The sequence below is a fragment of the Phalangium opilio genome, unplaced genomic scaffold (genome assembly GCF_054372755.1).
Source record: "Phalangium opilio isolate 3A_F unplaced genomic scaffold, DU_Popi_V2 ptg000046l_1, whole genome shotgun sequence".
Taxonomy (NCBI): Eukaryota; Metazoa; Arthropoda; class Arachnida; order Opiliones; family Phalangiidae; genus Phalangium; species Phalangium opilio.
Window position 1 is genome coordinate 473,665 of NW_028324169.1, and position 17,385 is coordinate 491,049.

General features: G+C 34.6%; 2 protein-coding genes across 2 annotated transcripts; both read right to left on the reverse strand.

Moving 5' to 3' along the window:
* Positions 1-12,839: 12,839 nt before the first annotated feature.
* On the reverse strand, positions 12,840-14,959 carry LOC149674127 (uncharacterized). Its single transcript, XM_089838620.1, has 7 exons — positions 14,950-14,959; positions 14,847-14,888; positions 14,594-14,779; positions 14,373-14,414; positions 13,768-14,000; positions 13,540-13,699; positions 12,840-13,046 (listed from the first exon to the last, which is right to left on the reverse strand). Exons 4-7 carry the CDS (start codon positions 14,389-14,391, stop codon positions 12,901-12,903), a joined length of 558 nt encoding a protein of 185 aa, XP_089694746.1. The 5' UTR covers positions 14,392-14,414; positions 14,594-14,779; positions 14,847-14,888; positions 14,950-14,959; the 3' UTR covers positions 12,840-12,900.
* Positions 14,960-15,049: 90 nt separating this feature from the next.
* LOC149674128 (uncharacterized) lies at positions 15,050-16,283 on the reverse strand. The gene is made up of 4 exons (XM_089838622.1): positions 15,998-16,283; positions 15,628-15,838; positions 15,324-15,563; positions 15,050-15,264 (listed from the first exon to the last, which is right to left on the reverse strand). Exons 2-4 carry the CDS (start codon positions 15,833-15,835, stop codon positions 15,065-15,067), a joined length of 648 nt encoding a protein of 215 aa, XP_089694748.1. The 5' UTR covers positions 15,836-15,838; positions 15,998-16,283; the 3' UTR covers positions 15,050-15,064.
* Between the last annotated feature and the right edge of the window lie 1,102 nt (positions 16,284-17,385).

Consider the following 17,385-nt stretch of genomic DNA (forward strand, 5'->3'; position numbering starts at 1 on the left):
ACAAGTCTAAATCATCTGTTTGTGCACAAGTCTAAATCATCTGTTTGTGCACAAGTCTAAATCATCTGTTTGTGCACAAGTCTAAATCATCTGTTTGTGAACAAGTCTATAACACCTGTTTGTGAGCAATTGTATAACACCTGCTTGTGAACAAGTCTATAACACCTGTGTGTGAACAAGTCTATAACACCTGTGTGTGAACAAGTCCATAACATCTCTTTGTGCACAAGTCTATAACATCTGTTTGTTCACAAGTCTATGACATCTGTTTGTGCACACGCGAGTGACTTCTGTCTGAGCAAGGGTCTACGGAATATTTTTGTGCAAATCGGTATGGAATCTTTTTGAGCATAAGGGTTTGAAATCTGTTTGAGCATAGGGGGTATTGAAAATGTTTGTGCATAACTCTATGGAATCTGATGTGCACATGTCTATAACATCTCTTTTTGCGCAAATCTACGACATTTCTTTGTGCACAAGCCTGTGATTTCTATTTGTGCACAAGTGTACGAAATATTTTTATGCATAGGTGTACGGAATATTTTTATGCACAATTGTACGGAATATTTTTGTGCACAGGTGTACGAACTGTTTTTGTTCACAGGTGTACGGAATAGTATGGTGAAAATGGATTTGCAATATTTTTGTTCACATGTGTACGTAATATTATGGTGAAATGGATTTGGAGTATTTTTGTGCACAGGTGTACGTGATATTTTTGTGCACAGGTGTACGTGATATTTTTGTGCACAGGTGTACGTGATATTTTTGTGCACAGGTGTACGTGATATTTTTGTGCACAGGTGTACGTGATATTTTTGTGCACAGGTGTACGTGATATTTTTGTGCACAGGTGTACGTGATATTTTTGTGCACAGGTGTACGTGATATTTTTGTGCACGGGTGAACGTGATATTTTTGTGCAAATGGGTAAGGAAAATTTTTGAGCATAGGGTTATGTAATGTTTTCGTGCAGAAGTCCGTGAAATATTTTTTGTACAGGTATATGACTCTATTTGTGCATAAATCTATAGAATGTTTTGTACACCGGTCTAGGACATATGATTCTGCACAAGTCTATGGCATCAGTTTGTGCAAAGGTCTAAGGGATGTGTTTTTGCACAAATATTTGACATCTATTTTTGCACAAGTCTATGGTATTTGTGTGTGTACAGGTCTAAAAATATGTTTGTGCACAAGTCAACTGAATCTCTTGTGCAAATGTCGATGACATCTCTTTTTGAGCAAGTCTATGAAATCAATTTATACACAAGTATATGACATCTGTTTGTGCACAAGTCTATAACATCGGATTGTGCAAAACCGTGTGACTTCTGTTTGTGTTTAAGTTTGTGGAATCTATTTGAGCACGAGTCTACGTAATATATTTGTGCGCATATCTATGGAATCTGTTTATGCGCTAGGCTACGGCATCTGTTTGTGCACGGGTCTACGGAAAATGTTTGTGCTAATGGGTGTGGAATATTTTTGAGCATATAGGGATATGGAATGTTTCTGAACAGGTCCAAGGCATGTTTTTGTGCACAGGTCCAATGAATATTTTTGTACACAGGTCTATGTCACATGTTTATACAAAAGCCAATAGAATGTTTTGTGCATAGGTCAATGGAATCTTTTTGTGCATAGGTCAATGGAATCTTTTTGTGCACAGTTTTATGAAATATTTTTGAGCGCAGGTCTATGAAGTATTTTTGTGCAAATGGTTATGGAATAGTTTTGTGCTATGGATATGAAATGTTTATGTACAGACTGTTAAAAAAGTCTTTGCGCGTTGCGTTTTTCGCACATATTTTACTATATTTCAAACACTATTCAAGCTAGCGCTCTGGAATAAAGTGCGTTATAAAAGTTTTGAAATTCTCTTTCATGTTTTACCCGTTCCAAAGTTGTCCTTTGCATACTTATACCGGAAACCGGAAATGTCAAAATTATCAACTTTGAAAATATTGGATTCTCGAGGATATAAATGCGATTTTCGGATTCCTTGGGGTCGATTCATATTTGAAAAGTGTTCACCAAATTCAATTCGGATGAATAGGTCACGAGTAATCAGCCTTTATTCAAAATCTGGCAACTTCGATTTAAATGGCGATAATTCATAATCGAGTATCGAATCTTTGTCGTAATAATGCTTGATAGATGTTATGACACTTTATGCATATATATATGATTGGTCTTGTGGCGCAATACTTTGAAACAAATCAGACGTTCATTAAAGGGATGGTGAAGTGGAAAATAAAGTAATTTTTTTTTATTCTTCTATAAGACCAATCTGAATCGTGAAACATCCAGGAAATAACACCGAACGATTATTAAACGACAATTAGTTTGATATTTCATGGATAATTTTAAATAGGGATCTCCGACCAATCGCGTAGCGCCCCGCCTTTTTATCAACAATTTTCTCTTGGCACGCTCCGTGTTGAATCAATTTATCGCGAGATTTGAAAAAATTTGCACGATGTGACAATTGTGGCGCGAGACATGGAGTGTGCCACGAGAATTTTGTTAACGAAAAGGCACGGCGTTACGGGATTGGTCGGAGTTAATTTTTTGAAATTATTCTTAAAATCTTAACCTAATTTGAATATTAAAATCAATGGGAGGTATTTCCTGAATTTTTCATTATGCATACTGGTCTCATGATTAGTAGAAGAATCAATAAAAAAATCACTTTATTTTCCACTTCCCACTCCCTTTAAGAGAAAACTCGCGTCTTTTGAAGAGGAGAAGCGGTTTGAAAATATTGTTATTTGGGCCATGAGCCCGTGATATCTTAATATTTAGAACTCATATTAATTACGTCTAGGTCTTCAGCCCGATTCATTGCAGCCTAGAGAAAATCTCATTCATGATGGCATATGCGCTTCACGAGATCCCTTCAAATTGACATATTCGACTATTCCATATAAGAAACAACTTCAGAGGAGAGGGCTTCTATGCTAGGAATGTTCGCTACGCGATTGAGCTTCGCTAAACGGAGCCTGAGGTTGACTATAGCCTCCCGCGTTTAGCGCAAATGTGAGGCCAGGGATAGATTTAATTTTAGAAGTGGGAATAGAGATTAGAGCAATCTAGGAGCGCGTCAAATTCCCTGACCCCCTTCCACGGAAAGGAGGGGAATGAAAGAAGAGGCGTGTCAAAGCGACAAAGGTAAAAAGGAATAACGTATTTTTTGCCGATCCCGTCAGTAACGTCAGCAAAACGTAGTTTAATTGAGCAATACGAAAATTTAAACTTTTCATCAAGCGTTAGAGGGAGGGCTCTATACTGGGCAATGAGTCGGACTGAATTAAACACTAACCGTTCTCTAATCCTTCTTCTAAAATTAAATCTATCTCTATTGAGGCTTAATAATAAAGCCGACCGCAACCAAAGCATGGGCAAAGGCGTATTTACAACTGACGTTCAAAGCTACCGATGAAAAAACCTAAAAATTAGATGAAAAAAAAATGAATGCCGGTAACAATGATCACAACTGAAAATAACAGCTAACAGCTAAAACGAACCCGAACGGTAAACACTTGAAGTTGGTCTCTGCGCTGCTGGTCTGCTACTCCTTTCGTTTATTTTCTATGGCAAAAATACTAACTTTGGGAGGTATTGGGATATTAGGCCATTTTGTGTTTTAAGACTTTTATTGTGTAGGAAAGATAACTAGCCTTTTAAAAGAAATTTTGGATAACTATTAATATCATTAATGATAACTAGTTAAAAGTTGAAAAATATTTAAAAAATTTGGACGAAAATTTTCAAATAACAAGACTTCTTTCGAGTTTCAAATTGAAGAATGCTCGTGTGGTTTATTGAACTATTTTATACAAACAAGACAGTCACTTTCAGCTTGAATTGTTGCTTAATATTTTATTGGACATCCCCTAGCCCTTAAAGGGAGGATGAAGAGGACAATAAAGTGATTTTTTTATCGATTCTTCTTCTAATTATAAGACCATTTTGCATAGTGAAACATCCAGGAAATACCGTCTGCGTTCTTGAACTATCTATTACAAACAAGACTGTTATTTTCAGTTTCAATTTAAGCTTAATTTTTGACTTAACCTCCCTCAGCCCTTAAACACATTTTTAATCTTTTATTAAATGACAGACATAAACGCTAAATCGGGTTCAAGTCGGGTCAATCCAAAGCGTTAATTCCTTCGTTCTCCAGAAATCTTGCAACGAGTCGGGACGTATGGGTTGGGCAATTGTCCTGTTGAGCCTGAAACCATACACTAAAACAATGTTTTAAGTTAGTCAAGAATAACTATCAGGTTATTAATATTAATACCGGTCACGACGTGGGCTGGTTACTCATATGGAGAAAAAAATACCAGCGAACAGGGCGCATCTCTATTTTTAATATTACAATGCTTTACCTCCTAATTTCATTAGAGTTTATGTCTGTCTTTTAGAATAAGATTAAGAATGTGTTTAATGGGATGGTGAAATTAAAAATCTAAGAATTTTTTATCGATTCTTCTACTAATTATAAGACCATTCTGCATAGTGAAGCATCCAGAAAATATCTCCGAATGGTTTTGAAATTCCAATTAGGTTCAGATTTTACGGAAAATTCGAAATAATGACCTTCCGACCCATCGCGTAACGCCCTGCCTTCCTATTGACAAAATTCTCGTGGCACGCTCCATGCCGAATGAAATTTATCGCGAGATTTAATAAAAGTTGCTTGCGATGTGACTATCGTGGCGCGAGATATAGAGCGTGCAACGGAAATTTTGTTAACAGGAAGGCAGGGCGTTAAGCTATTAGTCAGTGGTGCTTATTTCAAATTATCTTTAAAATCTGAACCTAATTTGAATTTTAAAATCATTCGGAGACTGTATTTCCTGGATGTTTCACTGTGCATATAATGGTCTCATAATAAGAAAAATCGATCAAAAAATCACTTTATTTTTCCTCTTCATCCTTCCTTTAACGACTAGGGGATGTCCAATAAAAGCAACAATTGAAACTGAAAGTGACTGTCTTTTTTGTAAAACATAGTTCAATAATGCACACGAACATTCTTCAATTTGAAACTCAAAGGCTGTCTTGTTATTTAAAAATTTTCGTCTAAATTTTATAAATAAATTTCAACTTTTAACTAAATATTAAAAATTATCCAAAGTTTCTTTAAACAGGGTCGTTTTCTTTCCTACACAATAAAAGTCTAAAATCACAAAATGGCCTAATATCCCAATTCCTCCCAAAGTTGGTATTTTTGCCATAGAAAATAAACGAAAGGAGTAGCAGACCAGCAGCGCAGAGAGACCAACTTCAAGTGTTTACCGTTCGGGTTCGATTTAGCTGTTGGCTGTTATTTTCAGTTGTAATCATTGTTACCGGCATTCATTTTCTTTTTTTAAATTAATTTTTAGGTTTTTCCATCGGTAGCTTTGAACGTCAGTTGTGAAATACGCTTTTGCTCATGCTTTGGTTGCGGTCGGCTTTATAATTAAGCCTCAACACAGATAGATTTAATTTTAGAAGTAGGATTGGAGAACGGTTAGTGTTTAATTCAGTCCGACTCATAGCCCAGTATAGAGCCCTCCCTGTATCGTGTGATGAAAAGTTTAAATTTTCTGATTGCTCACTTAAACTACGTTTTGCTGACGTTGCTGACGGGATCGGTGAAAAATACGTAATTCCTTTTTACCTTTGTCACTATGACCAGCCTCTTCTTTCATATCCCACCTTTCCGTGGAATTTGACGCGCTCATAGATTACTCTATTCTCTATTCCCACTTCTAAAATTAAATCTATCCCTGGCCTCATATTTGCGCTAAACGCGGGAGGCTATAGTCAACCTCAGGCTCCGTTTAGCAAAGCTCAATCGCGTAGCGAACCTTCCTAGCATAGAAGCCATCTCCTCTGAAGTTGTTTCTTATATGGAATAGTCGAATTTGTCTATTTGAAGGGATCTCGTGAAGCGCATATGCCATCATGAATGAGATTTTCACTAGGCTGCAATGAATCGGGCTGAAGACCTAGACGTAATTAATATGAGTTTTAAATATTATGATAACATGGCCCAAATAACAATATTTTTAAACCGCTTCTCCTCTTCAAAAGACGCGAGTTTTCTCTTAAAGGGAGTGGGAAGTGGAAAATAAAGTGATTTTTTTATTGATTCTTCTACTAATCATGAGACCAGTATGCATAATGAAAAATTCAGGAAATACCTCCCATTGATTTTAATATTCAAATTAGGCTAAGATTTTAAGAATAATTTCAAGAAAGGAACTCCGACCAATCGCGTAACGCCGTGCCTTTTTGTTAACAAAATTCTCGTGGCACGCTCCATGTCTCGCGCCACAATTGTCACATCGCGCAAATTTTTTCAAGTCTCGCCATAAATTTATTCAACACGGAGCGTGCCAAGAAAAAATTGTTGATAAAAAGGCAGGGCGCTACGCGATTGATCGGAGGTTCTTATTTTAAATTATTCATGGAATTTCAAACTAATCGTAGTTTAAAAATCGTTCGGTGTTATTTCTTGGATGTTTCACTGTCTTATGGAAAAAAATCAATAAAAAATTACTTTATTTTCCACTTCACCATCCCTTTAATGAACGTCTGATTTGTTTCAAAGTATTGCGCCACAAGACCAATCATATATATAAGCATAAGGTGCCATAACATCTAAAAAGCATTATTACGACAAAGATTCGATACTCGATTATGAATTATCGCCACTCTGCCAGATTTTGAATAAAGGCTGATTACTCGTGACCTATTCATCCGAATTGAATTTGGTTAACACTTTTCAAATATGAATCGACCCCAAGGAATCCGAAAATCGCAATTTTATCCTCGAGAATCCAATATTTTCAAAGTTGATAATTTTGACATTTCCGGTTTCCGGTAAAAGTATGCAAAGGACAACTTTGGAACGGGTAAAATATGAAAGAGGAATGCAAAACTTTTATAACGCACTTTATTCCAGAGCGCTAGCTTGAATAGTTTTTGAAATATTGTAAAATATGTGCGAAAAACGCAACGCGCAAAGACTTTTTTAACAGTCTGTACATTTTACTGTTCTAAAGTGATTACGAGTAATATTTAAAGCCAGGCCCTTGCCAGTGCTAAAATTAATACGCTTAATCCGTAAACGGAAAACATGAAGCGCCTACAAAGTAGAAAGAGGTGTGAAGTTTCAAATGTATGATACTGCAGTATGGATGCGAAAATTTCTTAATAGTGGCCACAAAAGAAATCAAGCATTTGGACATTTGGGGTTAAATGAACAATTTTACCCATCACCCTCATTTTGTATGCGCTATAAAAAAATTAGATTTTCGTTTTGAAAAGATCTCTTGCTCTTTTTAAACAGTCAGTAGAACATTTCAAATATTCAAATTTGATCCCTCAACACGTACTCCCTTTTAAATAATTAATTTCATGATAAAATGTTTTCGGAAAATCTAATTTTAAATCGTGTTTTAAGCATTAAAAACACAACTTTTTTTACTACATTTTTGCCAACCCTAGCAAGGACCCTTTCTTACACCTTCAAATTCTAAATTTTAGGAGCTCTTGATTTCGTCTTTTCGTGTTTTTCTTCTCAATACGTTTTCGTGGTCCGTTGGTCAAGCTGTATGATACTCGCTTTGGGTTCAAGTGGTCCCTGGTTCTAATTCCACACAGACAATTTCTTACACCTTGAAATTCTAAATTTAAGGAGCTGTTCCTCTTTTTAAAGTTAGTAGAATATTTCACATATTCTGTATTGATCGCTTAACACGCACTCCCTTCAAAATAATTAATATCATAAAATAATTTTGGAAAATCTAATTTGTTCTTGAAAAAGCTCAGATATGTTATTTTTCAAATAATTTGGAGGGAACAAATCGATTAACAATTAAATAAGTTGATTGAATTAAATTGTGATTAAGGAATAAATTAATATAAATAAAGAAAAATCGCAATATCGGATCATCAGTCAATTGATAAACGTCACTCTCATCGTTTGTTTTTTCTGTCTTGGTCCAAACCAAGACCATTTTGTTTAATCAAGCAGGCTGTGAAAATAAGTGCCTTGCGCTAGCGGGAAAAGTGGCATAAATGGAGAGCCGCGATGTATTCTATGAGAGCGATAGCTCTCTTAGATAAGACCTCATACCGACTTCAATGTATAAGGATGGTTTTTTGATTGGTTATAACTTTTATTGTATCGTATTAACTGCTTTGAAAAAATTCCACAGAACTACAATTCGGGCCCTCAATATGTGGTTAAAATTTCAAAAAGATCCACTCATTAGTTTATTTTATAAAAAATAAAGTTGCTAAGGGTGGTTTTCATTTGCATAAATTTGTCAGTGTTTTTGGTGAAAAAGTTAAATTTTCCCATAGAAATAACATGGAGTTTTTTTCAAATTTAGCCATTTTGTGGCCACCTTTTTGACATGAAATATTCGTTTGTTACGTTTGGGAACGGTTTTATATCAAAATTTAAACCTTTTTCTAGGACCATTTTTAAGGTTTTTGAGAAAAATTAATTTTAAGTATGTTTAATTTTAAATTTTAAAAATACCCCAATCTGCGATATTTTAGCATTTATACACTGTTTTATTAGGAAATATCAGCGAGACCAATGTTGGCCTTCTTTAACGTATAGTTGCCTCATAATAATCCGATTGTTTCTTCTTAATGCCTTTTGGTTGGAATGGCCTATCGATAGTGAGATAAGACGGCTTTAATATTGTTGCAGTGACGTTGACGCGGCCGCTACAGCGACGCCATCAAAACACACGGGTCTAAATTGTCGCGGATATAGTCAAATTCAAACTAGCTTAATGGACATTTTAACTTTTCCCTACTAATTATTCTGGATTACCAATAAAAGATAATTAAACTAGACTCCCAATTAAAGATAAATAAACTAGACTCCCAATTAAAGATAAATAAACTAGATTACGAATTTAAATAATTAAAGTACTTTACCAATTAAACGTTCTTAAAATAAATTATCAATTATCAATTAGAGTTAATTAAACTAGACTACCAATTAGAGGTTATTAAACTAGATTACCAATTAAGGGTTACTAATTAAATTACCAATTAAGGGTTACTAATTAAATTACCAATTAAGGGTTACTAATTAAATTACCAATTAAGGGTTACTAATTAAATTACCAATTAAGGGTAATTAATCTAGATTATCAATTAAGGATAATTAATCTAGATTATCAATTAAGGGTAATAAATCTAGATTACCAATTAAGGGTAACTAATCTAGATTACCAATTAAGGGTAACTAATCTAGATTACCAATTAAGGGCAACTAATCTAGATTACCAATTAAGGGCAACTAATCTAGATTACCAATTAAGGGTAATTAATCTAGATTACCAATTAAGGGTAATTAATCTAGATTACCAATTAAGGGTAATTAAACTAGATTACCGACGACTGGTAATTAAACCAGATTACCGACGACCGGTAATTAAGCTAGATTACCGACGACCGGTAATTAAGCTAGATTACCGACGACCGGTAATTAAGCTAGATTACCGACGACCGGTAATTAAGCTAGATTACCGACGACCGGTAATTAAGCTAGATTACCGACGACCGGTAATTAAGCTAGATTACCGACGACCGGTAATTAAGCTAAATTACCGACGACCGGTAATTAAGCTAGATTACCGACGACCGGTAATTAAGCTAAATTACCGACGACCGGTAATTAAGCTAGATTACCGACGACCGGTAATTAAGCTAGATTAGCGACGACCGGTAATTAAGCTAGATTACCGACGACCGGTAATTAAGCTAGATTACCGACGACCGGTAATTAAGCTAGATTACCGACGACCGGTAATTAAGCTAGATTACCGACGACCGGTAATTAAGCTAGATTACCGACGACCGGTAATTAAGCTAGATTACCGACGACCGGCAATTAAGCTAGATTAACGACGACCGGAAATTAAGCTAGATTACCGACGACCGGTAATTAAGCTAGATTACCGACGACCGGTAATTAAGCTAGATTACCGACGACCGGTAATTAAGCTAGATTAACGATGACCGGTAATTAAGCTAGATTACCGACGACCGGTAATTAAGCTAGATTACCGACGACCGGTAATTAAGCTAGATTACCGACGACCGGTAATTAAGCTAGGTTAGCGACGACCGGTAATTAAGCTAGATTACCTACGACCGGTAATTACCGATGGACGCGCAACGCCCTAAGACTTTTTCTCCCATATTTTCTAAACAATTTTAATTAATATGAAGACTGAAGTGACAGATATTAATAAAAACTGTCATTGTAGACAAAGACTGGAAAGTGTAAAAGATAAGGTTTGAAAATGAACTGCCTGAAGTAACAGATATTAAAATTTTCACTTTTGAAGACATCATTATAAAACATCAATTATTTTAAAAAATTCTTATCTTACTTTTTTTCACCAAAATTACTTCGGGAAAGTATTTTAAAAAGGAACATGCGCGTTATTTTAAAAATACTACGGCTTTACATTTTATTTTTTATCAAAAATTTAAAATTAGGTAGAAAATTGACCCTATAACGTGAGAAAATCGTTGAGAGCTTACAAAATATAAACCGTATTAAAACTTTACAAAACGTATTCATAAATTGTAAAGCTTTCAAAGTATTAAATATTAACGTGCTGTGTTGCTCTCAAAGATCACGATCAATCTACAGATCTTTTCGACACTAATAACTAAATCACAAAGAAAAGGCCTATATTATTTTCCGCTTCTCAATATTTTGAATTTTAAAATATAAAAATTTAAACTCTTCAAGAGAAATCTTTTCAGATATCGAAGTATTTGAATCTCCTAGAATCAAATGTTAGTTGAAAGTAAAACCAGTACCAAGCTAGTATCCCTTAAACCCTTCTAGGTGACAACTACTATTGAGGACAAAATACTTGGTAAATATTGCTGAAAAATATTTTGGGAAAATGAAATTTTGGTGAAAAAAAGTAAGATAAGAATTTTTTAAAATAATTGATGTTTTATAATGATGTCTTCAAAAGTGAAAATTTTAATATCTGTTACTTCAGGCAGTTCATTTTCAAACCTTATCTTTTACACTTTCCAGTCTTTGTCTACAATGACAGTTTTTATTAATAATATATAGGCTATTAGATCTGCAAGAGTGATTTTAAACATGTTTAAAACTAGTTTTTTTTGTGTTTTTTACTGTTTTTTTCTACTTGTTTAAAAAACAGTTTAAAACAACATATCGTGTTTTAAACAATAAAAAACAGAATTTTTGTTTTTTTTAAAAAAACTCAATTTTTGCCAACCCTGAATCCGTCTATATCTGAAGTCCTCGTAACTGGAATTAAGTCCGTCAAATTATTCATGTGTTTGTTTAAAATTAAATCTGTTCGTCCAAATCGTTCTTCCAAAATCTTCAATGCGTTCTTATAGTTAGCATCATTTAGTGCCAATCCATCCATAGCCTTTAGTGCCACTCCTTTCAGACATCCCTTTAAATAACTAAATTTATCTGTCTTTCTTATTGACTCATTCTTGTTTACTGCTAAGTCAAATCAACTCCAAAACCCTTTCCATTTCTCAACGTTTCCATTGAAAGTTCCCATCGTTAGTTTTGGTAGTTTTACTATACTATCGTGTTCTCGAATCCTTGAAGGTACTCTTTCTGTACCAATTTCCTTCGTGTTCCTATCCGCCAATTTTACCGCTCTGGCGGCTCGAGTCTTCGCTATGATAATTATTTCTGAAAAGGCGAGATTCACTCCTTCCTCATGATCAAGGTCAGCTAACAGTATATATTCTTTTATTTTTTCATTCTGTTTCTCCAACGATTCTTCCAACTTCAGAAGAAGATTCATTTGTGCTTCCAGATGTTCTATATTCAATTGTTCGTCTTCAAGTGCTGTGTCAATCTCAGTAGCTGTTACCTTTGTCTGTTGTCTCGTTCTATCTCTATTGCGCGATAGCTTTTCTAATTCATCGTTATCTTCACTCATGATGTAGAATTTTTACTTTTCTAACCAAACCTGACACTTTAATCTAAAGGTCTGACTACAGTCCCGGGTTTCGGCACCATAAAATGTCGCAGATTAGTTACTTCAATTCTTTATCCTAGTCTAAAGGAAATAAAGATTCAATCCTTACAGTAGAAAATTTGATCAAAAGTTTTATTTCCAAAAAATTGGTGAGAGTACGAGTGAGTTTTAGAACAGCATTTTATTAGAGTGATAATTCTTCCCAAAAGAGTGTCCTATTTATACCCCTTTTGGTTTGTCGATTTAAGTGTTTAAATTTTATTAATTTTGTTTCAAGTGTTCCCAGCAAACACAAAAGATCCTCGGGGCATTCCAGGGAGATTATTGTGGGGGATTCGGTATATTGACAGGACATCCAAAAAACCTAAAAAGAGCAGTTGTGGATATTCCTAGAGTTCCAAATGTCCGCATTATCCCCATCCCCAGGACATCCATAGTAAAACCTTTGTGACATCCCTCTGACATTCCTCGGATTTTGAGGGGTTATTTATTATGTCCGTCCAAAATGCTGAGTAGGTTCTAGGAATATTAGCTCAAAACTTTGGGACAACCTATTGACATTCTACGGATTTTGGGGGGGCATTTATTATGTCCGTCCAAAATGCCGAGTAGGTTCTAAGAACATCAGCTCGAAAATATAAAATATATGCCTTGCTCCCACAAATATTCTGAGAACGTCTCTGGATTATGAATCGTTGTTGATATGAATATGCTTATAGGATATCTTGGGTATTTCTTAAATTGAGCATAGATACATCCAAATAACATTGTTGGGATGTTAATAGTTAATAAAGACCAAAATAATTCCAATTTAAAAACCCGGTCGTTTTATTTGTCAGTTTAAAAATTCGTATCGTAAAATTGATTATCCGTTGGTTGCCTGAAGTTGCTTTTTTGAAGTTGTCTCTTTTGATTTAACCCGTTCAGATGCGTGGTTAAACCATGATTTTATATGTTTCTCAACATCTGAAACAGTGGCCTCCTTAAAACTTTTTAATCCTCTAACAGTCTCTGCATGGTTAGAATAAGTAAATTAAATATTTAAAGTTGATTATGAATTTAAAGGGATAATGAAGGACAACATGTTATCGTTAGTCAATCAAGGCTGGGGAATTATGCATGAAATCATTACCAAAAATTTCGTTAATGTATAATTTTCAAAATTGTGATTTTCACTTGCTAAGCCTAAAGCTGTTTTGCAACGAAATTTAGCACATATTAATATTTCACAAGACGAGAGTAGTTTACTGCGAGCAATCGCAGACCTCATAATTATAATTGCTTTTGATAAACAATCACCGATTGCACGCGAAAAATTCCTTTCACTCATGGAACTATACATATTAAAATTAGCGAGTTGAAATTACAACTTTGAAAAATAATAATAAATTAACGAGAACGTTTAAGTGAGTTTTCCCTATGCTTCTAAGTTTAATTTCCACAGCTTAAATAGACTAAAATAATTTGTTGCCGTTCTACATTAAATAACTAGAATATTCGTTACCTATTGTTATTTTAATCAGCCTTAAATTACACAGCGTCCGTTTACCTTTCCTGCCTTCCCAGCTATATTGTCTTGCAAATTCGTCTACAAAAACGTCAACCAAAATTCGTTTTACACTGTCATAGAGGGTCACACCTCCAAATTGTTTCAAATATCCTCTCTAAAAAACGTAAAAAGAAAATATAAATCATCGATCCAATATAAATTATAAAACTAAATATTATTTACTAGTTTTGTGACATTTTCTACCGAGCCTAGTAAGTCTTCTAATAAATCGAGGTCTGTTCCGCTTTTCAATGGAAAACCAAACATTTCTTGTAACTTTTCAACATCTTCGCCTGTAAGCGGATTAGGGCGACTGCTGCTCTGTGTATTTGCTAGTATTGCTTGCACTGTTTCTAAAATTTGTTGCTGAGTGGATTTCATAATATCTTGATTTCGTTTTACATTATTCAACCATGCTAAAATAATTTAAAGATTAGAATTTCAATAAAATCCAGGGGTAAGCGAGTAATCGAATATTGCAAGTAATCGGCAATGAGTCTGAGTCGAGTACTCTGGTAGTAATTCAAGCTACAGTCTGCTGAAATTCCCGCTACACAATTAAGTTTCACATTTAATTAAAATTTTATAACAAATAATATGGTATTAAATACCAAAATTATTAGAAATCAGATTTTTAAATGAATATTCTATCAGATAATTGCAAAACCTCAAATTAGACTCTCGAAGGGAAAATAGGACTCAGATTGTACTCGAACGTGGACTCAAAACCAAAAAGTCAAGACTTGCGCAGCTCCGATAAAATCCAAAAATGAATGTTTATGGCATACATTTGCTGACAGCAACCATCGGATTATCTGAGTTCTCTTCATCTAAGAACAAAATAATAAGTAATTTCAATATTTATTAGAACGAATAGTTTTAGGGTACTCCCGTACAAATTATGATAAAATATTAAACGTTGAACCACTACGCCATTTAATTAGATTTGTTTTAAACCGATTCACTGAATATTTAAATAGCCATTAATAATGTATGATTTAAAACTTGCCTTTGAGAAAATGCTTGCGTTTACGATTATCAGAAGAAATATTTGCAGTGGCAGTCTTGTTAGCAAATTCGTCAGTTTTATTTTTTAACAGCCTTTTGGGAGTGTAATAATTTGGACGAATACTGGAATCCAAAGATGATGATAGCCTTGACTTCAATACATCATTGTTTTTATTTCTGGTTTGATCTAAAATTAGGAGACTGGTTAGTTTCTTTTCATACATTAATTCTAACTAGCTGTAATTTTTGTTTACTTTTTTGCGGTCCAAAATTTGATATTTCATTCTCACCAGAACCTAAAAATTATAAGATACATTTTTATTACCAAAATCCAACAGTTATCCAGAGTGAAATTACCTTCAACATCACTTAATGCCAAGACCCACTATCGTCATCATTTTGATCCTTTGAAGTTGAAAGCCCGAAATTGTTAAGGCCTTGCGATTTTCTTGACGACTCGTCACTAGCAGCTTCAAACAGACATAATTAAGTAAAAATTAAACAAATTTATTAAAATTAAACGTGGAATTATATCAAAAGGAATATCCTCGCTAAATAAACTTGAAATCTTCTGATTAGTTGGGACCGCTGGTTTAGAACGTCCATTTTGCAGCCTCATCGGTAGTTCGTTTTGGCTTGATACCAAATTCACACTTCGAACACAGCCACGGCCTATTAATTGAAATTTAAATTATAAAATCTTAGCACACATTATTACGATAATATCATACTCTGGCTAACAGATGAAGCGTGGGCAATAGAGTTAAGAACTGGAAGTTCGGGAACTTGGTCGGCTGATTCCTTGTCTGCATTTTCATCCTCGGATTCAGTGTCTGTTTCAGATGGAGCACGTTCAAGCGGTTGCTTAGTCTTTTTTCTTCTTTTACCAGGTCCAGTATCTTTTTCACTAGCAGAAATATCAGTGTCTCGGCAAGACTTTAACATTTTTTTCCATGCTTCAGCAAAAGAATCTGTAACGTCAAATATTTATTAAAACATGAATTTGACGTAAATATCGAGAAGAATATATCTTACCAATGCTGCTACGAATAATATTTACTTCATAAATTTCCCATTTGTCAGTAATTGGTGGAACTTGTTTTTTCGCATATCTGGATGCATTTCTGTCTCCAGGCCAGTAACATTTATTTTCAGAGTTTTCTTCAAAAAGCCACGAATCAACTACGACCGCCACTCCTCCTTGAATAAATTCCACTATGTTGAATCTATGATTTTCGGCCATTTTCTGCAAGAAAATACTGTCTATTAAAGCACTCTGCAATGCTAAAAACCAATAATGAATAATTGAATGTTTAATTCTAGCTATACTTAAATTTCAAAATCCATGCACTGAAAACTTAATTTAAGGTTGCAGCATGAAACAGTTTTAGATAAAGTTACAAACCACATTTCAATCACTGCACGTGTTATGAAGAAGTTGCATAACAAGGAACTCATTGGTGTTGTTTAACGGATATTTCATAGCTTTCGAAGATACTTCACTAAGAGGCCATTTCATTAACGCTGATATCGTTTTTACTCGAAACACACCGACTTTAGACGATGGACATGGCGATGTAAAATAATTTTCTACACTCTTGAACTTTCTTCCCACTAAAATCATTTTCGATGGGTCTTTTTCAGACGAAACAATGTTTTCAATCACCACGATGCTTAAATCACTCAAAATACAGCAGTGATCACGCTGGGAGATTGAAAATTGAAAGTCTGCCAGAATAATTTTCTTGAACTGGGGGTCAACGCACCCATCTAAAAGGGGTCCTTCTTTGTGTACCATGTGACACGAAAAGTCTTTTGGTCTAACGTTTAAAGCACAGCTGCTTATTCTCCTTTCTTCTGTTATGCGATTAATAGCCTGCTTTAATGGGTAGCCAGTGTTTGCAATTTTACTTTTAAGCGTATAAAGATAGTTTTCGAAAGGAAACGCACTAAATGCATCAAGATGACCGTATTTTCTACAATCTTTTACTAGATGAAGTAAACAGTGTACGTTATACGAAATTAAATGTTTGCCATAAAGAACACTATACATTTGAACAAAATATTTTAGTAATTCTTCAGCAAAATCTATTAGTCCCACAGTTTGTTGTGGTGTGGCCAGAATTCGAATAGCCACGATTAAAGTTCTATAAAGCTCGTAATGAGAATTTGGTAGTATATTTTTCAAAACTAAGATTCCTGAATATAACAAAAATTGCCGGAATTCCGTAGCCTTAAACCTGTCAACATCTTTTAAAGATCTAGGCTTTCTAACAAACTCCGAACAGGTTACCGGAGCTAAAGATTCTAAGCGATTGGACACTTCTAAGATTTGATCAGGCCTAAATTTAAACGTAGCAATTTTTTTCTCTGCCCCCATCCACAGTTTAAGTGTTTTCTTAACAACGCCCAAACAGACTAGGTGCATATAGTCTAGCGGAAAGTCTTGCACCATGTCAATGTTTTTTAGTTTTTCCACAAGACTAGTTCCATGATGATGTCCCGCTTGTAATTTATTTCTAAAGCTAGCATCTGTTCTTAACTCATCATTGACTAAAGGAAAGCAATGCCTCTTTCTGCGTCTTATTCCAGGCTGCGTGCATTTATCACATCCAAAGTAACCATTATGTCATTTAACCTTTCTGATAAAAACCCTAGCAGGAGTGTCACAGACAAAACCTGTTATTTTCACTGTCTTATGAATGCCGTTTACTGTAAGACCTTCTTCTATTAGAAGTGATGCCTCTGTGATAAAGGAAGATAAGTACTGATCGGTACATTTAGGTTTGCTTA

What these genes read in the sequence shown, in the direction of transcription:
- LOC149674127 (XM_089838620.1), bottom strand. An exon ending in TAGAAAATGTCACAAAACTA is followed by an intron (nt 13,700 to 13,767) that starts GTAAATAATATT and finishes TACGTTTTTTAG; the next exon opens with AGAGGATATTTGAAACAATT. An exon ending in GCTGATTAAAATAACAATAG is followed by an intron (nt 13,047 to 13,539) that starts GTAACGAATATT and finishes CTAACCATGCAG; the next exon opens with AGACTGTTAGAGGATTAAAA.
- LOC149674128 (XM_089838622.1), bottom strand. Translation starts at nt 15,835, where the DNA reads ATGGCCGAAAATCATAGATTCAACATAGTGGAATTTATTCAAGGAGGA. An exon ending in TATTATTCGTAGCAGCATTG is followed by an intron (nt 15,564 to 15,627) that starts GTAAGATATATT and finishes TTGACGTTACAG; the next exon opens with ATTCTTTTGCTGAAGCATGG. An exon ending in CGCTTCATCTGTTAGCCAGA is followed by an intron (nt 15,265 to 15,323) that starts GTATGATATTAT and finishes TTCAATTAATAG; the next exon opens with GCCGTGGCTGTGTTCGAAGT.